This window comes from Oryx dammah, unplaced genomic scaffold (genome assembly GCF_014754425.2).
Source record: "Oryx dammah isolate SB20612 unplaced genomic scaffold, SCBI_Odam_1.1 HiC_scaffold_15, whole genome shotgun sequence".
Lineage (NCBI taxonomy): Eukaryota > Metazoa > Chordata > Mammalia > Artiodactyla > Bovidae > Oryx > Oryx dammah.
In genome coordinates, this window is record NW_024070199.1 from 34,973,513 (window position 1) to 35,000,378 (window position 26,866).

General features: G+C 53.0%; 1 protein-coding gene across 2 annotated transcripts in view; it reads left to right on the plus strand.

The window, feature by feature from the left end:
• The window catches only part of ST14 (ST14 transmembrane serine protease matriptase), a 38,251-nt gene extending 11,385 nt beyond the window's left edge, over positions 1 to 26,866 (plus strand). Inside the window, exons 2-19 of one of the 2 annotated variants that reach the window (XM_040255875.1) lie at positions 9,994 to 10,153; positions 10,316 to 10,443; positions 10,642 to 10,712; positions 11,265 to 11,422; positions 11,619 to 11,654; positions 11,920 to 12,160; positions 16,110 to 16,249; positions 16,424 to 16,521; positions 17,115 to 17,224; positions 17,307 to 17,437; positions 18,945 to 19,049; positions 19,266 to 19,376; positions 19,473 to 19,586; positions 19,806 to 19,928; positions 20,620 to 20,806; positions 25,430 to 25,704; positions 25,958 to 26,094; positions 26,233 to 26,866. In XM_040255875.1, coding sequence (XP_040111809.1) covers positions 9,994 to 10,153; positions 10,316 to 10,443; positions 10,642 to 10,712; positions 11,265 to 11,422; positions 11,619 to 11,654; positions 11,920 to 12,160; positions 16,110 to 16,249; positions 16,424 to 16,521; positions 17,115 to 17,224; positions 17,307 to 17,437; positions 18,945 to 19,049; positions 19,266 to 19,376; positions 19,473 to 19,586; positions 19,806 to 19,928; positions 20,620 to 20,806; positions 25,430 to 25,704; positions 25,958 to 26,094; positions 26,233 to 26,394 — 2,487 coding nt within the window. In that variant the 3' untranslated portion in view covers positions 26,395 to 26,866. Of the gene's footprint in view, positions 1 to 9,656; positions 10,154 to 10,315; positions 10,444 to 10,641; positions 10,713 to 11,264; positions 11,423 to 11,618; positions 11,655 to 11,919; positions 12,161 to 16,109; positions 16,250 to 16,423; positions 16,522 to 17,114; positions 17,225 to 17,306; positions 17,438 to 18,944; positions 19,050 to 19,265; positions 19,377 to 19,472; positions 19,587 to 19,805; positions 19,929 to 20,619; positions 20,807 to 25,429; positions 25,705 to 25,957; positions 26,095 to 26,232 lie in introns of those variants that run through there. The other variant, XM_040255874.1, reaches the window with a different exon arrangement.

A 26,866-nucleotide genomic window follows, 5' to 3' on the forward strand; every position in this document is an offset into this window, starting at 1 on the left:
CCCCGACCCCTCGTAAAAGAAGAAGCGGCTTGTATCTGCCGAGTCTGGTTGCAGGTGTATGTGGTCCTGGTGCCACAGTGGTGTGGCCAGGCAGGGCCCTGGGCAGTGCCAGGAATGGGGAGGGGATACAGGTGTGAAACCTGCAGGAGCTGGACGCTGACTGGCAGAGAATCACCAGGTCCTGTGCCCACAGTGCCCACAGTTGACTGAGTCAGACCCTGGGAACTTTCCGTCCAGCTCTGACCAGGTGTACAGTTTAGGTTTATTTCCTCCAGTGGGAGCCGTTGGCTCTGAGTCAGCTTTCTGTTCTCCTAGATGCCTTGGGGTCACAGATCTGCAGGTAATTCTGGATCCTCTGTAGGGCCCCGGCGCCTCACCCATTTCCTGGCAGGTCAGCAGCTGAGAAAAGTGACCAGGTTGAAAGGGAAGGGTCAGAGGGTCGAGCAACAAGAAGGCAGAGAGCTCAGGGAGGCCATCAGCCGCTGACGAGCCTCGGCTGGCAGTGTGTGTCTGCTGGCAGTCTCCGGGACTTCTGGGTGCTGCTCATAAGCTGTTGTGGGGGGGCCCTGAGCTTAGGCGCCAAGTCCAGCCCCTCTTGCAGGTACCTTGCATCCCAGGTGGTTGCTTAAAATAGGCCAACTGAAACTGACATGACCCAGCTGGCGGGCTCCTCTCACTGAGAGGGGAGGTGGGTGGGCCGGGCCAGCAGCCTCCAGGAAAAGGTAGGCGGCCTGGCTGGTACTCTCCAGATCCATTTCCCGAGAGTGACCTGGGATGCGGGTTAAGCTTGCAGACCCTGGGGTGGTGCCCCTGCCCCGCAGCATCGGAACCTCCCGGGAGAGGGGCCAGGGGTTCTGGACACTGGGCAAGCACTATGCTCCTTTTGCTGGTGTATTTTAATCATTATTTTTCACACCAGGCAAGTCTGGGAAATGCTGGGGTGGTGCGATTGAGGAGAGCCTCTTGTTTCTTGAGAATCTGGCTTCTTTGGGGAATCAGTCGCCCTAGGGCTGGTGAGTGAGTGGATTCTGAAGTGGGTGTCGTTTCCCTTCTCCTTTGTTGCTTCAGTCATCCTGTGATGAGCGGATCAAGTGTCCTCTCTGTGCTGGTCATTGTGCAGGGCTGGGACTGCACTGACCGCAGAATGAGTGGAGTCCCTGCCCTTGAGAGCCTGCATGTCGGCTGCTTTCTGCCTACAGCCGCTTGAGTGTTTTTTGACGGGTGCTGGTTTTTTAAGATTTATGTATTTACTTTTTGGCTGTGCTGGGTCTTCGTTGCTGCGCCTGGGTTTTTTCTACTTGCAGAGAGCGGGGACTGCTATAGTTGAGGTGCATGGGCTTCTCATTGCAGTGGCTTCTCTGTTGTGGAGCACAGGCTCTAGGGCGTGTGGGCTTCAATAGTTGTGGGCTCGTGGACTCTAGAGCTTGGGTTCAGTAGTTGTGGCATTCAGGCTCAGCTGCCCAATATGGGGTCTTCTCGGACTAGGGATCAAACCATTGCAACGTGGATTCTTATCCACTGGCCCACCAGGTAAGCCCATGCTTCTGATTAAACTGGAGAGAGCCCATCTAAGTAGGGCCCCTCCTGCCTGGAGACAGGGTCCCATTATAACTAGCAACTTGAAGAAGGGGCCTTTCTCCAGGTTCATCCCTGGTATCTCAGTGCTATGCATTGTACTGCGCTCAGTATCTCCCAGGGTGACAAAGACAGTGTTAGGTTTTGGAATTAACTCCTTACTCTGTCATCTCAGGTGGCCTTGAGCCACGCTGAGTTTCTAGGGACTCTGGCCAGGATCTAACTTGACCTGGCACTGGGGAGTGGCCAAGAGAGTTATGCTGGCTTTGTCTTTTCCTCTTGAAAATAAAGGCATCTTCAAAGTCACACGAGATGGACCCTCACCTTGGGAAATGATTGCAGGCATGCACACCATGTTTGAACCATCTCACGGATATTTTCTGGTTCTCATCATGGAATTGACATCCATCCTGGGCTTCCCTGGTGCTCCAGTTGTTAAGAATCCACGTGCCAATGCTGGTGACACAGGTTCGATCCCCGGTCTGGGAAGATCCTACATGTTGCAGAGCAGCTAACCCTGTGTGCTGCAACTACTGAGCCCATGCTCTAGAGCTGTGCCCCTCCACTAGAGAGTAGCCACCACCCTCCTCAACTTGAGAAAGCCTGTGTGCAATTAAGACTCAGAACAGTCAAAAATAAAGAAACAAATAACTCTTACAAAAGAATTGAAATCTGTCCCACCTGGTGGGTATACTGAGTCATGGAGACTGTGACCAGCAGTCACGGTGGAGCTGGGAGTGGTGCATGAAGCCAGCCACTGTGTCTAGCCTTAGGTCATTGTCTGCAGCCAGTGACATCACTTCTACCCCTTGATCTTGATCCTCAGCTGCAGAAGCATGTCATCCGGCGTCACGTGAGGGCGTTTCATGGCCCCTCCCAGGACTCTCCGTGACCTCTTTAGCCTCAGCTTCATCCCCTGCCTTCCCAACAGATCATACCCAACCTTGGCCAAATGAGGAACAGTCTTAAAAAGGAGAGCCTGGTGTGAATATTTCTTTCTTTCCTGTCTGCTTTGACTGGAATCTCGTGTGGATTTTTGGGTCATTACTGTCCTTTCTGCTGTTTGTAAACACAAGCACTCACCAGTAGCTGTTCTCCCGCAAGGACCGTAATGGGCTGCCCAGCTGCAGCTGCTGGCTCTGGATCTGCTGGTCCCTGGAGCCGGTGGGAGAGCCGACCTGGGCAGTGGTGCCAGCCCATCCGGGGGCACTCGGGGAACTGGGGGAAGGGTGCTGTCCAGAGGAGGCTTCTGAGGCTGACTTGGACACAGTTTTGCTCGCTAAGCATGTAGCTTTTAGCTCTGGTGAGTTTGGTACTTAACAGGAGTAGGGTGGCTACAAGGTTCTGTTGTTTACTCACTCAGTCGTGTCCAGCTCTTTGCAACCCCATGGACTGTAGCCCTCCAGGCTCCTCAGTCCATGGGGATTCTCCAGGCAAGAATCCTGGAGTGGGTTGCTGTTCCCTTCTCCAGGGGATCTTCCCTGATCCAGAAACAACCCACGTCTCCTGTCCTGGCAGGAGGGTTCTTTACCACTGAGCCACCAGGGAAGCCCACAAGGATCTTTCCTATAGCATCAAATAAAATATGCCTTTCTGTTTTTACCTTCTATAAATTCGTTTTTTGGACGGACAACCCCTGACTTTAGGGAGGATAGGCATCATCTGCACTGGCGTGCTTTAAACCGGCAAAAAATATGATATTCTCCAGGGCATACATGTCTCTCCTCCTGGGTCTTTGGGTGGTACCCCCCCATCCCTCCAGGAAGTCGGGTGGACAGGGTGGTGATCTGATTTGCCCTGGTGTCCCGCTCCCTGGGTTATCCCTCCAGGAGCTTTGTGTGCACCTGTGATATCCATCTGTTTTCCAGGAAGTCATTCCTCACTCTCTTGTCTGAGCTGGACTTGAGCCTCCAGGATCTGACTCAAGCCGGCTGGTGAGAAGAGGCCACGAGAGTTGTGTGGCCTCTGTTTGTGGTAGGCCAGCACCTGCTTCACAGCACAGCACGGGTTTTATGTGTGCACCTGCAAACGTGTTTACCTTATGAAGGAGAAAGGAGAGGCCCAGGTGGGCATGCACATCCTCCCACTTCCATTGGCTCTCTGGCCTGTAGAGGTGGTCACATGTAGGGAGAAGGCTGTGTTTGCTGTTTGCCATTGCTGTGTGAGCCGGTGGGAACTGCCTGCCTCCTATTTCCCTGGGGCCTCCCGGTCCCATGCATCTGTAAAACCCCAGCCTCAAGGGTTGGTGTGGCTCGTCCCTCTTTGTTGTTTTACTAGCTTCGCTCCCTTTGTGAAGGGGAGACATCACTTTGCCAACAAAGGTCCATAGAGTCAAAGCTATGGTTTTTCCAGTAGTCAACGTTCGGATGTAAGAGTTGGACCATAAAGAAGGCTGAGTGCTGAAGATGCTTTCGAATTGTGGTGTTGGAGAAGACTCTTGAGAGTCCCTTGGACAACAAGGAGATCCAACTAGTCAATCCTAAAGGAATCAGTCCTGAATATTCATTGGAACGACTGAAGCTGAAGCTCCAATACTTTGGCCACCTGATGGGAAGAGCTGACTCATTAGAAAAGACTCTGATGCTGGGAAAGATTGAAGGCAAAAGGAGAAAGGGGTGACATAGGTTGAGATGGTTTGATGACATCAGTGACTCAATGGAGATGAGTTTGAGTCAATTCCGGGAGATGGTAAAGGACTGGGAAGCCTGGCGTACTGTAGTCAGTCCATGGGGTCACAAAGAGTCGGACACGACTTAGTGATAAACAACAGCAGCAACACCTCCCTTGTGACTTTGGACAGGTCACTCCCTGTCTCTCAGCCTCAGTCTCCTTATCAGTAAAATGACTGGGTTAGGCAAGATGATCTCTCATATACCTGAAAATGGAGCCAAGAGTAGGGTAATAAAAGAAGTCATCTAGTTACTGATTAAACAGCATTTCTGGGCTGATCGGAGCCCAGGACTCACACTGCAGGGATGAACAGACCCTGGAGCCAGCCCCACCGTCGACACCGTGCTCCGCAGCCAGTCTGGGGTCGCCCCTGGGGTCCACTGTCCATGCTGTCAGCCACCTTTCCTTCCCTAGGAGTTTGCTTTCCTGTTTCCCAGAATACTTGGTCCCTGAGTTCTGGATGCTGACCGAGGAAGGCCGAAGATGAAGGTCAAATCTGGAGCGCCACCTCGTGGCTGTGTGATCCCACAAACTCATCATTTCTCCCTGCCCTTCTGTAGAATGGTAGAGTATACCCGTCATGAATGCTTTCAGGGTTGTTGTGGGGCTTGAGTAAGAAAACAGTTGTGAAGTTACCCTGTATGCTGAAAATAAACTGAATAAACTATTATTCTGTTACATGTCTTCCAGCACATATAAACATAGACACACAGTTTGCTCAGAGTCTAGCTAAAGCCTTACTGTTTTTTCATTTTCCAGTATGTTTAGACAACCAAAGACCACTGGACATTTACAGCAAACCTGCAACCTAGACGGGCAAAGACATGATTCTGAAGATCATATAAAAACAATCAAGTTGGTATCCTAAGAAAGAACAAGAAGGTGGTGAATTCATAGAATCGAAAAGGCTATGGTTAAAAAAAGAACCATCTAAGAATCAAAGTCACTCTTGGAAATGAAATGCATGACTTAAAAAAAAAAATGTGTTGTCTTTGCAGTAAATCTCAAGATAAGGTGATGTAAGTCCTTCAGTTTTGTTCCTTTTCAGAGCTTGGTGCGTATGAATTTCAGAAGCAGCTCATCAATTTCTGTGAACAGCCTGCTGAGGATTTGATCAAGATAGTGCTGACGCTGTAGGCAACTGAGGAAAATAAGACATCTTAACTCTCTTGAGTCTTCCAACCCATGTCCATGAAATTTTGCTTGATTCATTTGTGTCAATTTTTAGATTCCACATATAAGTGATATCATATGGTATTTGTCTTTGTCTGACTTTCTTCCCTCGGTATGATAATCCTTGGGTTCATCCATGTTGCTGCAAATGACAATATTTCATTCTTTTGTATGGCCGAGAAATAGTCCTTTGTATAAATATACCATATCTTCTTTATCCATTCATCTCTGGTCAACATTTAGGTTGTTTCAATTGAAAAGCAGAGACGTTACTTTGCCAACAAAGGTCCATCTAGTCAAGGCTATGGTTTTTCCAGTGGTCATGTATGGATGCGAGAGTTGGACTGTGAAGAAGGCTGAGTGCCAAAGAATTGATGCTTTTGAACTGTGGTGTTGGAGAAGACTCTTGAGAGTCCCTTGGACTGCAAGGAGATCCAACCAGTCCATTCTAAAGGAGATCAGCCCTGGGTGTTCTTTGGAAGGAATGATGCTAAAACTGAAACTCCAGTACTTTGGCCACCTCATGCAAAGAGTTGATTCATTGGAAAAGACTGATGCTGGGAGGGATTGGGGGCAGGAGGAGAAGGGGACGACAGAGGATGAGATGGCTGGATGGCATCACCGACTCAATGGACGTGAGTCTGAGTGAACTCCGGGAGATGGTGATGGACAGGGAGGCCTGGCTTACTTCGATTCATGGGGTCGCAGAGTCGGACACAACTGAGCGACTGAACTGAACTGAACTGAATATCTTGGCTATTGTGAATAGTGCTGCCCAGAACTTAGGGGAACATGTATCTTCTTGAGTTACAGTTTTGTTCTGATATAGGCCCAGGCCTGGGATTGCTAGATCACATAACTCTGTTTTTAGTGTTTTGAAGAACGTCCATACTGCTTTCAACAGTGGCTGAACCCGTTTACATTCCCACCAATAGTACGAGGGTTCCCCTTTCTCCACACCTTGTTCAGCGTTTATTATTTGTAGAATTTTTGATGATGGTCATTCTGCCCAGTGAATACCTGTGGTGCCTCATTGTAGTTTTGATTTGCATTTCTCTAACAATTATCTAGGTTGAGCCTCGTCTCATGTGCCTGTTGGCCATCTGTATGTCTTCTTTGAAACGGCTGGTTAGGTCTTCTACCCATTTGTCGATTGAGGTGTTTGTTGTTTGTTACTGGGTTGTATGAGCTGCTCGTATATTTTGGAAATGAAGCCCTTGTCGCTCACATCGTGCAGTAGAGGATGTGCTTGTAAACCTCAGTGTTCTGAAACCTCGTCATGATGTATTTTGTTATGTGTGCTTTTTCATTTATCTTTCTCATTATTCAACGAACCCTTTGAAGAGATACGACTCTCTTTAGTGCTTGGAAATATTCTACTAGTGTTTCTCTGATAACGTCCTCTGCCAGACTCAGGAATGGGGCTCAGGTATTTATAGAAGACAGAGGTGAGACAGGGAAGGGCATTATTAGAAATCTCCAGAGCCCCACCTCCACTCCAAACAAAAATGCTCCTACTCACACATCTCATAGAAGGGATGGGAAATTGATTTCTCCAGACTCGAGGACACCGGGAGCTAGAGGGCTGCAGTGAAGGCGAAAACAGTCATAGGTCTCTTCTCTCCTGTGTTCTGAATGCTAGTGGCTAGGTTTAAATTGGAGAAGGCGATGGCACCCCACTTGAGTACTCTTGCCTGGAAAATCTTATGGGCGGAGGAGCCTGGTAGGCTGCAGTCCATGGGGTCGCTAAGAGTTGGACACGACTGAGCGACTTCACTTTCCCTTTTCACTTTCATGCATTGGAGAAGGAAATGGCAACCCATTCCAGTGTTCTTGCCTGGAGAATCCCAGGGACAGGGGAGCCTGGTGGGCTGCCATCTCTGGGGTTGCACAGAGTTGGACACGACTAAAGCGACTTAGCAGCAGCAGCAGCAGGTTTAAATTACCCCATCCTGGAGACTAGAAAATCATTCTCTGCAGTAACTAAGCCATCCCATAGAAAAGATCTACACAGTCTAGCAGTTGGGACTGTCCAGTAAAGTATCTGTCTAGTCACTGAATTGTGGCCCAAAGTGAAGCCACCTGTGGCTAGCCATGTCCACAGAACTTCCAAACAACCTTTAGGACTTCATTCCTGATTTTGAGTAAACAGCCTCGTATTCTCAGGCATTTAAGGAAAGCCTTCAACACAAAAGAGAAAATCAACAGCAGTTTCTCTATTGAAAAAAGTTACTCAATAGAAATATCAGGATGAGAACATTTTTGCATCAAAAAATCAGAGAACAAGACAGAACTTTTGGAGATGAAAGTTTTGATAGCAGAAATGAAAAAATAGAAAGATTAAAAATCAAGATGGATAATAGTAGCAGAGAAAGGATAAATAAAGGATCCATATAATAGGACTTATAGAAAGAGAAAAGAGAAAATAAAGGAGAGGGCATAACTTAAAATAATACAGGAAACTTTCCCAGACTGAAAGATATAACTTTCCACGCTCAAAGGGTGGACGGAGAGCTCAATGTTGTGAAGCTGAAAGATCCAATTCCAAACACTTCCTCAAGATTTTCAGAGAAAGACAAATTATGGATAAAAAATGATGGATTTGTACTATTATCTTATTTCTGCAAAGCAAAATTAAAAGCTATAGAACATTGGGGACTTCAAAATTCTAAGTGAAAATTATTTGAATTATAGCCAGCCCAGACATCAACAAACATGAGTACAGAGTTAAGGTCCTTCTGAAACATGCAAAGTTGCAAGAAATGTCCCTCTCTAGAAACTACTGAAGTATGTGTCCACCAAAATGAAGTAAGCCAACAGAGATGAAGACATGGAATCCAGGAAATGGGGGGTTTAATGCAAGAAGGAATTGGAAGTTCCCTGGTAGTCCAGTGGTTAGGACTCAATTCTTTCACTGCCATGACCCTGGGTTCAATTCCTGGTCGGGGAACTATAATCCTGAAAGTCATAGATATTATCCACCCAAGAGGAAGTTGAATTCAGGAACTTCCCAGGGTCATGGTGTTGGGGGAAGTTCCAGACAGCAGCTACGGGAAAGGACAGAGTGCCTCTAGGAAGAAAATGAAATGAGAGGCTCTTTGACAGACTTTATATGTGGAAGGTGAGAAGAACATTACAGAGCACTTAGATTGTATGGAAAGACTTAGATATATGTGGAGGGGGAAAAAAAAACCCAAGTAAATGAATATTCACAGCAGGAAAAACAAATCAATTATAGCGAGAAGGAAATTATAGTGAACAATATTCTCAAGACTAATAATGAAAATATAGAGTATGGATATAATTTTTTTTTTAACTTTAGCCCTGTATCTTTTGGGAAGATGGGTGAAAGACAGAAGGAAGGACTTTGAAATGCACATTTCCGTAATAAGTCAGCTGATTATATTTTATAGATGAATCGAGTTGGTGGTATTGGTGTATTATTCAGAAATACGGAGACAAATTCCAGAACAAGCAGGTTGAAAACATCTTAAGTGGTTGACTCTGGGGTGTGCTTCTTTTTTGTTTTTAAAATTTTATTTCGTTTTGAGATGTAATTTTGAGGTGTACAACGTGTTGGTTTGATCCGTTTAGATATTGTAGTACGATGATCATGGCGGGGTTAGCTAGAGGGTATGTGTCTGGGTTTGATATTAGATGAAGTCACAAATATAATCCATTAGGAAACTAAAATTCGAGATACAGACACCCAAATGTGGCAGGCGTGGGGACAAGCTCTCACAGCAGTGAGTAAGCTGTGTGAGAATGTCTGAATGTGACAACAGGAAATGTCAGCTCAAGCACAAGTCTGAGATTCACACCAAGACAGCCACGTCTGAAAACTAAATGGGCACCTCTGTGGAATTTGGGGTGGGGCTTTTGCTTGTTAGGGCTGCAGATGAGAGTGTGTGCTGTAGGCGGATGAGTTTGCCTACCTGCCATTGCATGCTGCAGACACCCCACCTCCCTGTCCATACTTGTGCCCCCTATTCCTGGAGCCCCCCCACCCCCGCCATCCTGTTTGTTGGAAGTTTCATTCGTTTTTCAGGCTCTTGGGTCTGAGCATGGATACGTATGGATTCCAGTAGAGACCTGGCCTTCTCAGCTCGCCATGGTGTCCTGGGCTGGGAGACTTCACGCTCAAGGCAGAGACTTGCCCTGCCGTGGCACTGCAGAGCTGCTCACGTTACTGCCTTTTTACTTCTGGCTGCTTACACACTGGCAGAGCAAGGATTGGGGTCAGGGTGTACAGTGCAGCTTGCCCGGAGGTGCTGAGGAGGTGATCCCTGGGCTGGGCCAGCTCTCCCCACACCTGGCCCTCCTCCTACATCCGAGGTGACTCACGAAGGTGACAGTCTCAACTGACTGAGCTCAGACGGGCTGCTTGTTTCATTTTTATTTACACTCACAGTTCTCAGGCAGTGCATGCCTGCAGATGGCCGGAGGGGAGGCCACTGCTTGGTCCTCCCGGCTTTTCTCGTGCAGCTGGACCTGAGAGCCTGGACATGTCCTTCCCCAGCGGGGCCGGCAGGCTGCAGGGGTTCTGACGGGCAGTGCACTGGCTTCTCTGTGCAGAATATGAATGGCTGTGAGGAAGGCGTGGAGTTCTTGCCGGCCAACAACAGCAGGAAGGTGGAGAAGGGCGGCCCGCGGCGGTGGGTGGTGCTGGTGGCCGTGCTGGCCGCCTTCCTGGCGCTCTCCCTCCTGGCGGGGCTCCTGGCGTGGCACTTCCAGGGTGAGTGACCCTCCTCGGGGGTGGAGGGAGGATACGGTTCGAGGGAGGGAGAGGGGACCGCAGGGTCCGCTCCCCGGGGTGGCTGAGGGCAGCTGGGCCTGTGCGGTTCTGGAGGGCGTACGTCCCTCCCTCTGACCACCGTCCTCCCTGGGTCTCTCACAGACCGGAATGTTCGAGTCCAGAAGATCTTCAACGGCTACCTGAGTGTCCGGAACGAGAACTTCCTGGATGCCTACGAGAACTCCAACTCCACTGAGTTTGCAAACCTGGCCAAGAAGGTGAAGGAGGCGGTGAGTCCCGGCCCCCGGCGCTGCTGTCGGCTCTGGCACCCCCAGAAAGGAGGCCCCCGCTGCCCCCAGACGTGTGACAGGGGCTCTCCAGCACCTGGGAAGGGGGCCCAAGTCCCAGGAGGGAGGGAGCGGCCTGGGCTGGGGGCCGGGGTCCTTGGCGCTCTCTGGCCGGCCGTCAGCCTCCTCTCCATCCCTCAGCTGAAGTTCTTATACAGCGGGATCCCGGTCCTGGGCCCCTACTACAAGACGTCGACTGTGACCGCCTTCAGGTGGGTGCTGGGAGGGCTGGCGAGAGGGGGGCCGCTGGGGGGCGGGCAGGGTGTGGGGCCCGCCGGGGCGATGAGGCCATGACGTCCTGCTTGAAGAGCCAGGATGCCCGCCAGTCCTTCTTCTGACTTTATCCGGAAAGTACCTTAGAGTTTGCTGGTCTCATCGAATCTTTTACGGAGGCAGCGTGGCAGGCGGCGCCGTCGGCCCCTTTCACGTTCAAGAAACAGACTCGAGCTGTCACTCAGTGTGCCCAGGCTAGAAGGAGAGCCCACACTCCACTCCAGGCTTTCTCTCACTCCTGAGCCTGAGCCGCAACCCCAGCGAGTCCGGTTGGGTGTGAGCCTATGAGAGTCAAGGGCCAGGCCTCTGGCTCAGGGGTCAGCAGGTGGGTGGGCACACAGGAGCCTAGGGTGGCGTGGGGGGACCGGCCTGGAGAAGGTCTCTCGGTGAGTGTCTCCTCCAGCCGGGAGGCTCTTAATCCTGCTCCGTCTTCACCGGGCACCCGGGAAGGTGTGGACCCCGGCGTCTCAGGCCCAGCCCTCTCTCCCCAGCGAGGGCAGCGTCATTGCCTACTACTGGTCGGAGTTCGACATCCCCAAGCACCTGGTGAAGGAAGCTGAGCAGGCCATGGCGGAGAAGCGAATGGTCACAGTGCCGCCCCGAGCCCGTTCCATGAGCTCCTTCGTGATGACCTCGGTGGTGGCCTTCCGTGAGTGCAGGGGGCACCGGGGTGGGCGTTTGTCCGGCCTGGAGCACGGCCTGCTCCTGGGCTGGTGTGGGGGCCTCAGCTCTCCCGGACTCAGTGCCTGGGAGAGGAGACTACGAGCTGACCGGGCACCTCCCTCTAGGGGAATGAGGAAATGGACTGCATGAGTAAGTGCTTTCTTCTCCCTCTTGTTCTTCAGCCAGTGACCCCAGGATAGTACAGAACACCCAGGACAGTAAGTATCTGCCCTCCTCTCGAAGGAGAAGGGAAGCGATGTGGCCAGATGCCCGCTCAGGCAAGGGGGTCCCCCAGAGTCACACGTGGTGATGGCCAGATCCTTCTGCCTCTCCCAGGCCAGGACAAACCCCCTTCCTGGCCTCTCCCAGGTCCAGAGCAGCCTGGGGCACCTTAGAGGGGCCAGGGCTGGCTGCACCCTCATGGGCGGGGGTCCTGGTGGCTCTCCTGCCCAGTTCTGCCCCGTGTCCTCTTGCCCCACACAGACAGCTGCAACTTTGCCCTGCACGCCCAGGGCAGCGATCCCACCCGCTTCAGCACGCCCGGCTTCCCCGACAGCCCCTACCCATCTCACGCCCGCTGCCAGTGGACGCTTCGGGGGGACGCTGACTCCGTGCTGAGCCTCACCTTCCGCAGCTTCGATGTCGCCACCTGTGACGAACGTGGCAGTGACCTGGTCACGGTGTATGACACCCTGAGCCCCGTGGAACCCCGGGCCGTGGTGCAGTGAGTGTCCCGGGCGAGTGGAGGTGGGCAGTGGGCTGCCTGTGGTGGGCTGAGCCTCCGGAATGACCGCTGTGGAGGTTGGAACTTCAGGCCACGGCCGACTTGCGGGCATCACAGAGCAGGGGTGGCATGGTCCTCAGCGTGACCTGCAGGGAGCATCTAGAGGTGACCATCAGCCTTGGCAAGGGTGCCGGAGGCCCACGGGTCCCTAGATGCTGGTGAGCAGGGTGCTCCTTTATCTGTCCTTTACCTGCCACTGTGAAGGTGCTGCCCACTACTGTATTTTTTTCTTTCTCTCTTTTTTATTTTTATTTTTGACCGCACCATAAAGCTTGCAGGACTTTAGTTCCCCAACCAGGGATTGAATCCAGGCCATGGCAGTGAAAATGCCAAGTCCTAACCACTGGATCACCAAGGAAGTCCCACCCCTGGGACCCCTCTCACCCCCCGCCCTTGCTATTGTGAATGAAGGTTTTATTGTTGCTCTGTGAGGCCGAGGCCTACAGATGGGAGATGACTGCTGTTGAAAAGACAGTTTGTTACTCACAAGCTGACAGTTAGTTGTTGAGAGGAAGAGCTACACAGGGCCACAGGGGGAGGCACCAGGGTTGTTCAGGAGGCAGAGGGGCCTGGAGGGATAATGTGGGCAAGAGCCTTTGTGTGGATTCTGCAGGAAAGGCAAGGCAGAGTTACACCTTAGGATGGGTTGGTTTGAATAACTCCAGCGGGCTCTGTAGCTTGGGGCTGTCTCCACTAGACTGGTACCTGGGCAATTAGGGGAGGTAGAGAGTGGTCTCCAGTAGAAGAGCCCCACAGAGAAGGTGTTGGGGTGTGGGCTCCAGTTAGCCTGCATCTAAAAGTCTTGCCTAAGTCTTAACTGTCTCGAGGGATTGACTAGCCCTGGGGGGCAGCGGGGGAAGGCTACCTCTCCAGGGTTAGCAAGCCCCCAGGGGTCAGAGCATCAGAATTATAGGAAATAAAAAGGCATAATAGATACACATCACTGTATATAAAATATATAAACACAGGGAACTATATTAAAAATCTTGTAATTACCTATAATGGAAAAGAATCCAAAAGAAAAAATATATATGTATAACTGAGTCACCTTCCTGTACACCAGAAACACTGTAAATCAACTATGCTTCAATTAAAAAAAGGCGTGGAGGCTTCCCTGGTGGCTCAGTGGTAAAGAATCCATCTGCGAATGCAGGAGACTAGGGTTTGATCCTTGGTCTGGGAAGATACCATGTGCAGCAGAGTAGCTAAACCTGTGCACCACAACTGTTGAGCCTGTGCTCTGGAGCCCAGGAGTCGCAACTACTGAGGCCACAGGCTGCAACTGCAGAGGCCCATGCGCCCTCGAGCCCATGCTCTGCCGCAAGAGAAGCCTCGGCAGTGAGAAGCCTGTGCGCCACAGCTAAGGAGTAGGTCCTGCTCTCCAAAGCTAGAGAAAGCCCAAGCAAAAGCAGCGAAGACCTAGCGCAGCCCAAAATAAAATGAAATAAATTATTTTTAAAAGTAAAAAAAAAAAAAAAAAAGGCATAATATACCTGCTGGGGGGTGCTGAGGTGAATCAGAGCCTGCAGGTAGGAATGAACTGCCTCCATTCACCTCCCCCTGCCACCTTGGACTCAGTGGACCGGAGCCTTCGATTGTTGTCTATAGAAATGAGCTGGACAGATGTTTTGTGATTAATAAGGGGCTAAACTTCAGGCTGAAACCCAGAGAGAGCCATCTGCTACCACAGCTTGGCAGCCAGGACTTCTATCTAAACACCCCTTTCATGCTGGGTTTCTTTCTCTTTCTCTAACTGATTGTCTGTACAACCAACACATACCTGGTCCTGAGAGGCAGAGGGTAGAACATGTGCACAGAGAGGGCAGACACCACTCATAATCTTACCATCTGGAAATGGTCACTGTTAAATGTGTTGTACCTTCTTGCAGGTTTTGTTTGCTATGTGTATCTTTGTGTATTTATTTTAAAGTAGGCTTATGTGGCACACTTGGTCACGCTGCCTGCTCTGTAAAGATGAGGCCTGTTATGATGGCCCTCCCAAATGAGTGGCATGTCTGTGTCACTGTTGACGGTGCTGGTATCGGTCAGCTCATATGCCGTATTTATTAGCAGTGAGGGCTCCAGTGCCCAAGTGACGCGTCTGAAATTCAGTCCTGCTGCTTTTTTTTTTGGTGAGCAGAGATTTTCTTTTCCTTCATTGACTTATTCACTCGTTGAAAGATTTAAAAAACATTTTTTATTTTATATTGGAGTGTAGTTGATTTACAGTGTTGTATTAGTTTCAAGTGTACAGAAAAGTGATTCAGTTATGCATCTCTCTGTCTATTCTTTTTTCAGATTATGTTCCTATATAGGTTATTACAGAGTATCAAGTAGAGTTCCCTGTGCTATGCAGTAGGTACTCGTTGATTACTTTATATATAGTGGTGTGTATCTGTGAATCCCAACCTCTTAATTTATCCCTCCCTCCCTTCCCCCTTTGGTAACCAGAAGTTTGTTTCCTATATCTGGGAGTCTCTTTCTGTTTTATAAATAAGTTCATTTGTGTAATTGTTTTAGATTCAACGCATAAGTGATATCATAGGGTATTTTTGTTTCTCCGTCTGATTTACTTCACTTAGTATGATGGTCTCTGGGTCCATGTTGCTGGAGATGGCATTATTACGTTCTTTTTTGTGACCGAGTACACACTCCATTGTATGTACATGCTGCATCTTCCTTATCCATTCACCTGTCAGTGGATATTCGGGTTGCTTCCACGTTCTGGCTCCCGTAAATAGTGCTGCTGCGAGCTTTCAGTTGCATGTATCTTTTCAAATTATGGTTTTCATCTTTTCTGGATATTTGCCAAGGAGTGAGATTGCTGGGTCATGTGGTAGCTCCAGTTTTGTTTATTTAAGGCCTCCATACTGTTTTCCATAGTAGCTGCACCAATTTACATTCCCACCAGTAGTGTGGGAAGGATTCTTTTCTCCATACCTTCTCCAGTGTTTTTTGTTTGTAGACTTTTTGATGATGGCCATTCTGATCAGTGTGAGCTGATACTTCACTGTAGTTTTGATTTTCATTTCTCTAATATTTAGCTGTGTTGAGTATCCTTTCATGTGCTTTTTGGCCATGTGTTATGTCTTCTTTTGGAGAAGGCAATGGCACCCCACTCCAGTACTCTTGCCTGGAAAATCCCATGGATGGAGGAGCCTGGTAGGCTGCAGTCCATGGGGTCGCTAAGAGTCGGACACGACTGAGCGACTTCACTTTCACCTTTCACTTTCATGCATCAGAGAAGGAAATGGCAACCCACTCCAGTGTTCTTGCTTGGAGAACCCAGGGGCAGTGGAGCCTGGTGGGCTGCCGTCTTCTTTGGAGAAGTGTCTGTTTAGATATTTTGCCCATTTTATTTATTTATTTTTGTTTGTTTTTGATATTGAGCTGCATGAGCTGTTTGTATATTTTGCAGATTAATCCCCTGTGGGTTGTATCACCTCCCAATATTATCTCCCATTCTATGCGCTGTTTCTTCATTTAGTCCTGCCACTTACCAGCTGTGCAGTCTTGAGCAAGCTGTTTAACCTGTTTCACCTCTGTTTCCTTATCTGTAAAATGGGGATAATAGTATTTAATGGTTGTTGTGATGAATACCCAAGTTAATGGATATAGAAGCAGTAAGGATGGTGCCTGGTATATTCTTAGTAAGTGTTAGTGTTAACAGTTGATGCTGTTAACTGCTGCTGCAATTATTTGGCCCTTAGTTTGTTTAGCAAGTCCTCTATTATCAGGCATTCAGTGTTTCTGAGTTGTTTATAAACAAAGACAGTCTTATGAGGAGATCTTTACTTAACTGGCGGGCCAAGGGTGGTGGGGGACCCCACCCTCGACCCCTCTGCTGGGGTTCTGTGGCTCCCATAACACTCCCCCTTCTGCCCCGCAGGCTGTGTGGGACCTACCCTCCCTCCTACAACCTGACCTTCCTCTCCTCCCAGAACGTCCTGCTCATCACGCTGGTGACCAGCACCGAGCGCAGGCACCCTGGCTTTGAGGCTGTGTTCTTCCAGCTGCCCCGGATGAGCAGTAAGGGGTGGCCCAGGCGGGGACAGGCCTCGGGGCCATGGGGTTTGAAGCTCAGGCCCTCCTGAGCTGTGGGCGTCTGGTGCCCAGGCTTGAGGGAGGCCAGCCGGCTCCTCGGGGCCCCTCGCCCTCCTGGGACCTTAGTCGTCATGTTCGTCTCTCTGCCTTTCCTTCCAGGCTGTGGAGGCTACTTGCAGGCAGCCCAGGGGACATTTAACAGCCCCTACTATCCAGGCCACTACCCGCCCAATGTCAACTGTACCTGGCACATTGAGGTGGGGGCTGTGTGCTGTGGGGGGTTAGAGAAGCTGGTTCGGCAGTTGATGGGGGAGGAAAGAGGAAGCAGTTGGGGGTGCTCCAGGGAGGACAGGGGCGGGGGTGCTCCAGGGAGGCAGGAGAGAGGGCGATGCGCACCTTCGGCCACTCCCAAGGGGTGTGTGTGGAGGCTGTGGGCGGGGCAGTTTTCGAAGCAGCATCTTTAGGCCCAAGCTCAACCCCTCCTCCTATGGCCGGTGCCTGCCAGAGGGACCCACCCCCGGGATGCAGCTGGCTCTGGGGCCTCCTAGAGGAGCTGTGGGGACAGTGAGTGCCGTGCAGAGGAGGACACGCTCACTGGGTGGCCAGAAACACGCGCCATCCAGTCAGTGATGTGGGAAAACTGCCCAGCCTTCTTTAGAACACCAATGTGTGCTGCGGCTGGCAAGTCAGGAAGGTCTTCCTTCCAGATCCCTCCTGCTGTGTCCTCACTGCCCTGCAGGCAGGCGGGTGGGTGGCAGGTGGGAGGGAAGAACCCCCCCCGCATCCCCCCCAGCTCAGGAAAGAGGGAGGCTGTGCAGAGCCAGGCCCACAGCAGCATCTCTCTCTGTAGGTGCCCAACAACAAAAATGTGAAGGTGCGCTTCAAAGCCTTCTTCCTGCAGGAGCCCAATGTCCCCGTGGGCTCCTGCACCAAGGACTACGTGGAGGTCAACGGGGAGAAGTGAGTGTCGGGGGAGGGCGAGTGGGGATGCCCCAGCCCCAGGTGAGTCTTCGTCCTCTGCTGAGCTGCCCGCCGCCCCCAGGTACTGTGGAGAGAGGCCACAGTTTGTCGCCAGCAGCAGGAGCAACAAGATCACTGTCCACTTCCACTCGGACCAGTCTTACACCGACACGGGATTCTTGGCCGAGTTCCTGTCCTTCGATGCCCGTGACCGTGAGTGTTGCGCTCAGGAAGCGGGGCCTGGCTGGAGGGCCGACCTGAGATTGGCTGTCTATTCTGCATCTCATTAGCATCTCTGACGCTGAGCCACCAGAGCTCGTAGGGGGCATCTCAGTCACTGCAGTAGCTTTTTGAGGAAAAAGGAGCCAATAGTGCCCTTAGGTCCCTGGGAGCAGCCCCTCAGGCTCGGGAACTCCAAGTGCCTTTGGGCCACTGTCCCTTACACTTTGAGAATCTGTGCTTGTCTCTGGCCTTTTAGCAGCTGCCAGATGAATAGCATGCTTTTGAGACAGGGCACACTGGGGCATGGATCATCGCATGAACCACTCCTAGCTCTGAAAATTGTGAGATCTCTACTGAAGAGATCTTAACTGTTTCCGTGGTGTTTAATTTCACTGTCTGCTGTGAATATCAGTTCTTCTCTGTCCACAGTGGGATCTTTTTGTTTGTTTCAACCTTGTATCATAGAATAGGGCTTCCCAGGTGGCTGCCAGTGGTCAAGAAACCGCCAGTGCAGGGGATGCAGTTTCAATCCCTGGTCTGAGAAGATCCCCTGGAGAAGGAAATGGCAACCCACTGCAGTATCCGTGCCTGGGAAATCCCATGGGCAGAGGAGCCTGGCAGGCTGCAGTCCCTGTGGTCGCAGAGTGGAACACGACTTAGCTAGTAAACAATAACAAATCATAGAATAACCTTTTGGAAGACACTTTAACTGCACTGCCGCTGCTAAGTCACTTCAGTCGTGTCTGACTCTGTGCGACTCCATAGACGGCAGCCCACCAGGCTCCCCCGCCCCTGGGATTCTCCAGGCAAGGACACTGGAGTAGGGGTGGCATTTCCTTCTCCGTTTAACTGCACACAAGCATCCGAATTTAAGTTCACATCCAGCTGCGTGGCTCACCACCCAGAGTGTAATTAGATGAGCAAACCCCTTTGGTAAGTGACAAAGCTACTTGTGCAGAGAAAGGGAAACAGGTTCCGCCTCTCAGTTTGTCATCTGCCCGATGACATCAGTTGTCACACACATCCTAGTTTCAGAAATGTTCAAGTGTGGAAACACCTTAGAATTAAGGAGATCCAGCGATTCCCGGTGCCTGGGGGAGGATACGCACGTCATCTGTCTGCCGAGTGGCTGCTGCTCCCGGTTGCCGATGGGGAGCCTGGTGCTTGGGGTCATGGCCGGCCAATGACAGGGGGCTGTAGAAATCAGTGCACACCCGCCGGCCTCTCTCCGCTCTGCCCGGGGCCTCCCAGGGATTGGTCATAGGGGCCAGGAGGGACCACAACCAGTGCCTTCCCCACCCTCTCCGGATGTCCCACCGGTTGTAGGAACCCCTTGCCACAGCTCAGTGGGCCCCCAGCTGCAGCCTCACTCCCCTGTACTGGGGGCTGGGCTGGGAGGTCTCCTCTGGTGCCCAGTGTGGCTGGCTGCAAGGTCGGGAAGCCTGCAGCGGAGGTGATGGGGGTGGCTGTGGACTTCAGGCCTACCCTCTGCCTGCAGCGTGCCCGGGCAGTTTCATGTGTAACACGGGGCGGTGTATCCGGAAGGAACTTCGCTGTGACGGCTGGGCCGACTGCACTGACTACAGCGATGAGCTCGACTGCAGTGAGTCCCCTGGCGTCCTCTGCCCTGTCTGTGCCCGGCTTCTGCCTGCGACCCCGAGCCGGAAGGCCCGAGGTGGGGGTGGGGGTCGTTCCTGTCCTTTGCAGCCCGTGGTGCTGAGTCAGCCTGCACGACTGGGCGGGATGGGATCCCCAGGAGCGTGGCAAGTGACTGAGTACCGAGTGAGCCTGGCATCCAACTGCCTCTCCGCCCCTCCAGAGTGCAACACCACCTACCAGTTCACGTGCAAGGACAAGTTCTGCAAGCCCCTGTTCTGGGTCTGTGACTCCGTGAGGGACTGTGAGGACGGCAGCGACGAGGAGGGCTGCAGTGAGTGTGGCCGGGGTCGGGGTGGGGATCGCTGCCCAGCTCCCCGTGGCCTCGCTGCTGGCCCTCGAGCCCCTGCTGAGTCCTTGTGCCCCCCAGGCTGCCCACCCAATACCTTCAAGTGCGACAACGGGAAGTGCCTCCCTCAGAGCCAGCAGTGTGACAAGAAGGACGACTGTGGCGACGGGTCCGATGAGGCCAAGTGCCAAGACGGTGAGGCCGGGGCCCGCCTCCCACAGTCACTCAACGTGGAACAGGATGAGAAAGGGTGTCAGCTGGGAGAGAATTGTCCAGAAGGGCCGGGAGGAGAGTGGGTGTCTGTGGGTGGGTGGGGCAGGCCCAAGAGAGGGGCGACAGGTGGGTGAGCATCAGGTCGGGTGCCTCAGATAAATGGAGTGTGTCCATTTATCCTGAGTCCTCCTTCTCGAGCAGTGAAAGCCGTTACCTGCACGGAACACACCTACCGCTGCCTCAATGGGCTCTGTGTGGACAAGAGCAACCCCCAGTGTGACGGGAACGAGGACTGTACTGATGGCTCGGATGAGAAGGACTGTGGTGAGCAGGGCTGCTGCGTCCAGTTGTGCAGGTTGTTCACTGAGCAAGGTGCATACAGAGGCAGAAATCACGCCAGGGCCTCACTCACCCAGCTCTGCCCCCGGAAGAGGATGTGTCTGCCTGGAGGAAAGGATGTTTGCTGACTGGCACCCAGGCACTGCCTCACCCGCAGCTCTGACCCTAGAGGCAAGGCCCAGGGCAGCTAGTATGTCAGGCCTCTGTGGCGGGGCTGCGGTGCTGGGCTGACCCCTGCTTTGTAGACCTGGCCATGGGGGCAAGGCCGGGCTTCTCCGTGTTACCTGGAGGAGAAAGAGCACAGCTCCTGGACCCCTGGGCAGGGTTCTGTCTGCACCCTGCCCATATTTGCAGCCCTTTGCATATTTCAGAAGCGCTGGCCACAGGTTCAATGTGTGTAGAGCTGGACCGTTCTGACTTTCCATCACCCATCACTCTTGTCTCTGAGAGCTGTGTCCTTCAGCACTCAGTGAGGATATCTAGGCAAATGACATCCAAATTAAATCTCAGCAAACCAGCAGAGGTCTGAAGGCCCGCGATGGCACCTGTGCAGGAGTCCAGGGGTGGGGAGTGAGGGTTTTAAGTCCGGGGGCAGCTAGAGGGGCCAGGAGGCTGGTCTAGCAGGCTGCCCCCGCCCCCACTCCCACCCGGTGACTCCTGCCTGTGCCTCTCCCAGACTGTGGGCGGCGGTCGTTTACCAGGCAGTCCCGGGTCGTTGGAGGTGAGAATTCGGACCAAGGCGAGTGGCCCTGGCAGGTGAGCCTCCACGCCCTGGGCCACGGCCACTTGTGCGGGGCCTCTCTCATCTCCCCCAGCTGGATGGTATCCGCTGCACACTGCTTCGTCGACGACAGAGGATTCAGGTGGGTCACAGGCAGGAGCCGGGAGGCCTCTCCAGGGCGCTGAGTGGGGCCCCTGTATCTTTCCTGAGGTGGAAAGGCCCTGTATCTGTGAGGCCTGCCTGGGTGAGGCAGGAGCAGGACTGGACGGCTGGGGCACTAAATGTTTAGTGGGTGCCCCTGCTTGTCTGCTGGGACCTCAGTGCCTCTTCTAAAAGCCAGGCGGGCAGGTCTCATATGTGCCCATCTTACAGAAGCAGAGGATCAGAGAGGTAAGGATATTTGTCTGAGGTTGTACAGCTCTTAAGCTGCAGAACCAGACTGTAGCCCTGGTGTGTGGATTCCTGAGCCTGAGCGGTCAGTGTCTGCAGGGTGGGACCCCCGCTTGGGGCCCTCAGATCCACGGCCCAGCTCTAGGCTGCCAGGCTGCCATGGGCAAGTTTTCTGAGCCTGGGGCTCCTGGGGGCTCATGGTGATGCTGTGATTTGTAGGCTGAGAGGTGTGAGAAGGAAACACAAGGGTGACAATGAAGCGCTGAGCCCATGCTGGCGCCCGTGCAGACCCGAAGCCACCCTGGGGAGGGTCACCAAGCACATCACTGGGCCGAGCTGGCCTCTCAGGGTGGCTTAGCGGGACCAGGTGGCCCAGGGCTGGGGCTCTTTGTGACTTGGGTCCAGCCCGCCCAGGCGCTCTGGCCATCGGCTGCGGGAGTGAGACTGAGGGCTTGGAGGGCCCCCCCTCCCTCAGGCCCTTCCTGCCAGCCACCAGCCTTCCAGCCCTGGGCAGCTGCGGGTGGAGGGGACCCAGGCTGCCACGGTCACCGTTTCGCAAAGAGAGAGAAGGAGCACCGTGGACTTTTGGGACAGACAGGGCCCGCAGCAGGAAGTAGGCCTGTGTCCAGATGGCGGGGCCTGACTGGTGCATGTGCTGGAGGGGTCACCGGAGGCCTGTGGGGGCTTGGGATTAGTGGTGGTCGCTGGGCATGGCTGGGCGGGCAAAACGTGGCCTGTCTTCTCACTAGCACACTCCGTACCGCTCTGGGGAGAGGTGAGCTGCTTTCTTCTGGGGTGGGGGGAGCCTTCTGAAGAAAGTTTAGAATGAACTTATCATTTTGGAATGTGGACAACTTCCAAAGACAGGACTGAATTCACTATACCACCCCCCACACATACTTCCTCTTGATGTTATCGTGCTGCGTTTGTCAGCTCCGAGAAACTCACAGTTCTGTCCTAGAAACTCGCCTCGGGGCTGCTCCAGGACTCCACTCCCATCCCTCCAACCCCAGGTGCCACACGAGCATTTAACACCATACGCGTTTCATACCAGCCTCCTTTCTGCAGCAAGAGTCCTTCCAGGTGCCCCCTCAGTGTCTGCTGCGTGTCTCTCCAGTCTCCTCTGTCCCGGACGGTTTCTCAGTTGTCTCTGTGTGTTCTTCGTGACCTGGATTGTCTGAAGGCCAGTGGCTGCTGACGTTGTTCTCATGGTTAGCCTGGGGTTACGAGTGTTGGGAAGACAGTCATGTCTTATCAGCAGGTAAATGATGTCACCGTGGCTGATCGCTGGTGATGCTCGTCTTGGTCATCTGGTTCAGAGGCTGATGCCAGTTTCCTCCCCTCCCTGCCTGGGTCTCCTTCTTCTGGTCTCTATTCTTTGGAAGTGAGTCAGTCTGGCGTTGTTCTGTAAGGAGGATTTGTCCCTTCTCTCCCATGTGTTTATTTAATCGTCTATTTCTGTGTGCAAGGACTTGTGTGTGTATTTTGGGTTGTAATCTGGTACCGTGTTGTGTGCTATTACTTGATTGTTTTGGAGCTGGCCACTGGGAACTCTCCAGGCTGGCTCCCGGCTCCCTTTGACATGTTCCCCCTTCTTTTGTTCTTCTGAGCCGCCTCCCTGCTGACACTACTTGGTGCTCCAGGCTCATCTTGTATTTTCCTGGCCCAGCCCCAGAGCTAGGTATTCCCCTGAGAAGAAGCCAAGATCTGGGCACTGCGCACCCCCTTGGTTCCCACAGTCCCCTTGCAGCCCTGTCGGCCGGGTGAGCTAGGAAGTGCTTCCTAAAGAACCCGCCCCTGGGCCCTCGTTCCCCTGCTTCATCTTTTCATTTCTCATTTCCTTTTCCTTCCTCTTCTCCTGCTCAGCAGTCTTCCTTCTGTCAGTGAATGCACTCAATACCCATTGTTATCACTGGCATGGGAAGACAAAGCTGAATTAGACTTGGTCCCTGCTCTTCCAGATGTCCCGGGGTAGGGGGACAGGGTACACACATACACACATGTTGACACATGTGTGCACAGAGCTGGGGAGAGGCTGTCGAGGGCCCAGTGTGTGGCGTTAGAGCTCTCCTGAAGGCTGGGGAGAGCGACTGCTAGGGAGTGCCTATGTGGGCAGGGTGTCCGGTCTGGTGTTGAAATGTGAGGGTGTTTGTCACTGGACCAGGTGACTCAGATCTTCCAGGTAAAGGCAGGGCTGTGAGCAGGGACAGGCAGGGGTGAAGTATGCTAGGACCTGAAGTGCAGGTACTTTGCACACATTTCTAAGTCAGCAGGTGACCCCAGGCTGTTCCTGAGAGGTAACTTCATGTGTCAAGAGCACGGGCTAGAGCACTGGGTAGAGTCAGTGGCCCGTGACCACCTTGATGGGGTGTCTAGGGACAAGATGACTTAGCATGTCAGCCTCTGGAAGAGTGCTTGTTCTGGTTGACTGGTCGACCTCTGCTTAGGTCTCAATGGAATGGCCAGGGTTTACTGCAGGTGTTTCGTGCTGCTGTGCTGTCTGACCTGTCGCTGAGTTACCTCTTGATGTGTGACCTTCCCTGTCTGCCATCCAGCCGATGTGCGTGTGATGGTGTGGCACACAGCATCACCAGCTGCCTCGGCACGACCAGCGTTCTTCATGGCCTTGCGGGGGACCAGCGTTCTTCATGACCTTGCGGGGACTTTCACACTTTGTCTCTTCTTCCCCCTGCTTCCTTTTCTCTTCTTTGTTTTCTGAAAGTTCCAGGCCCTCACTGCTGACTGACACGGAAGTCTTCTCAGATTCCTTCTTCTCTCAGACACTGTACTCATCTGTGGACTCCAGCACACGGGTCACATCTAAGCTGTGATTCCCGAGATATTCACATATACCCTTCTGAGCCATTTCCCAGTTAGATGCAGCCATCATGGTGCTTCTGTCCTAAGTACAGCCGCTGGTGTCCCCAGGAACAAGGAAATCCTCCCGCGTCACCACCATAGTTATTAAACCCAGAAACGAGTGCCCTGACATAGCAGTGTTAACTGGCAATATGGCCTGATTTCAGATTCCTCCAATTCTCCCGGTATTTATAGATTTCTTAAAAAGTCTAGGATCCAGTCAAGGGATATGCTTTGTTTTAGTCATTAGTTTGTTTTTTTTTTTTTAGTTTATTTTAAATTGGAGAATAGTTGCTTTACAATGCTAGTCTCTTTTAAGTCTAGAATAGTCTCTCCCAGCCTTTTAATTTTTTTTTTTTTTTTTTTATGGCATTGCCTTTTTGAAAAGTCCCAGCTGCTGTTCTGCAGAACGTCTCTCGATGTGGCTTTTCCTGGTTGTTGCTTCATGAGGAGAGTTAGGTTCAACATTTTTTTGGTCAGGAAACGCCATATAGCTGATGTGTCTTCAAGAAGTACACAAGTCCCCATCAATGGAGGACAGTTTGGAGAAAAGTCTGATTACTTGGTTAGGGTGATGTCCACCAGGTTTCTCCGTTATAAAGGTATTTCCCCTGTTGGTGTTTTTTATTGTTTAATCACTAAGACAGGTCTGACTCTTTGAGGCCTTATGGAGTGTAGCTGCCAGGCACCTCTGTCCATGGGGATTCTCCAGGAGTGGGTTGCTATGCCCTCTTCCAGGGGATCTTCCCAGTGCAAGTTCTCCTCTTCTTCCGCCTCTGCTGCCAGCATCTCCCTGTCTCCCAGCAACAGCAGGGTCTTGTCCTTATGGGTTCAGTTCTCCTATGTGCAGTGGTGAGAATTGCTGCACCCTTCTGCTGCCATCCACAAACCTGGGAGACAAAGTTCCATCTACTTTTCAGCTCATTTGGTACTTAAAATATGTACTGCTGCGCTAGAGAAGTACTTGGATTGATGTGCTATTTTTATCCTGCTTACTGTTGTTGAGTTGCCATGTCTGTCTCTGAGACCCCATGGACTGCAGCACGCAGGGCCCCCTGTCCCTCACCATCTCTCAGAATTTGCCCAAGTTCATGTCCATTGAATCGATGATGCCATCCAACCACCTCATCCTCTGTTGTCCCCTTTTCCTCCCGCCTGGAATCTTTCCCAGCATCAGGGTCTTTTCCAGTGAGTCAGTTGTTTGCATCAGGGGGTAAAAGTATTGGAGCTTCAGCTTCAGCATCAGTCCTTCCAGTGAATATTCAGGGTTGATTTCCTATGGGATTGATTAGTTTGATCTCCTTGCTGTTCAAGGGACTCTCAAGAATCTCTCCTGGCAGGAAGGGTAGATTAATAAAAAGCGAGATATTTTTAGTAGTGAGATAAGAGTGTATTGAGAGAGGGCAGCAGGGAAGGAGGCCTCTGAGCATGGTCTCCGAGTGGGCGTAGGCTTGGGGCAGGGCATCTGGCTGGGGTCCTGGCTCAGGCCTCCCTCTCGGGCCCTCGCTCCCTGCAGGTACTCGGAGCACAGCATGTGGACGGCCTTCCTGGGCCTGCATGACCAGAGCAAGCGCAACGCCCCGGGGGTGCAGGAGCGCGGGCTGCAGCGGATCATCAAGCACCCGTTTTTCAACGACTTCACCTTCGACTACGACATTGCGCTGCTGCAGCTGGACCGGCCGGTGGAGTACAGCGCCACCATCCGGCCCATCTGCCTGCCCGCGGCTGACCACACCTTCCCCGCCGGCAAGGCCATCTGGGTCACTGGCTGGGGCCACACGCAGGAGGCAGGTGAGTGGGGGCCGAGGGTCTGCTCACAACCGCACTGCTGTGGGATTCGGGGCTTCGTGGCTGTCCTTCTGTCCCTTCCTTTCCCACACGCCTTCCCAGGATTGCCCCCCCTCACCCCCGCGATGGTCAGGACACCCTGACCACTGTGTCCAGCTGCGCAGCATCCCACCCGGCTCCGCGAGCCCTGGACCCGGGTCCTGCCTCCGCGGCCTGACTTGGCGAGCTGCCCATGTCCGCCCTTTCTCCTCCGCAGGCCAGGGAGCTATGATCCTGCAGAAGGGCGAGATCCGGGTCATCAACCAGACGACTTGCGAGCACCTGCTGCCGCAGCAGATCACCCCACGCATGATTTGCGTGGGCTACCTCAGCGGTGGCGTGGATGCCTGCCAGGTGGGCGCGGGGCAGGGACGCAGGGGGCGGGGGGATAAGCAGGGACTTGGGGCGTGGGCGGGGCTGGCATGGTGGGCGCGGGGTGGAGGTGGCGGCCAGGGTGGGGGCATGCCGTGCCAAGGCCTGCTCTCCCTGCAGGGCGACTCCGGGGGCCCCCTGTCCAGCCCGGAGGCGGATGGGCGGATGTTTCAGGCCGGCGTGGTGAGCTGGGGCGAGGGCTGTGCGCAGAGGAACAAACCCGGCGTGTACACGAGGCTCCCTGTGTTCCGGGACTGGATTAAAGCGCAGATCGGGGTATAGACGCGAGGCCCAGCTGCAGTCACCCCAGGTGCACATCTGCCGGCTGAGGACGGGATTACTCCGCACGCCCCCGCCTCTGGCCCCGGAACCCAGACTGTGAACTGATCCCCGAGACTGCGGATGGGGGGGCCTCCCCACTCAGCCTCGGAAATGGGGGTGGGGTTGGGGTGGGGAGGACCTGGCTGTGCAGGGAGGACCCGGCTGTGCCGGGAGGCGCGTTAGAGGACGGAACCTCCCCTCTCCAAGCTGGCCTGCTTCGCTTGGTCCGCCGGGAGCACGGGAGCAGCTGTCGTGTGGCCTCTGGGACCCCTTGGTGGGGCTGGTGGCACCCCCAGGGTCACAGTCTTCAGGAAGCTCAGGCCCGAAGGCCCTGAACGTCAGCCGGTCCAGGATCAGAATGTCTTACTGGCTCCAAGGGTGGGGTTCACTGTGTGTATTTGTGTGTATGAGTAAAACGCTTTATTTCTTTTTA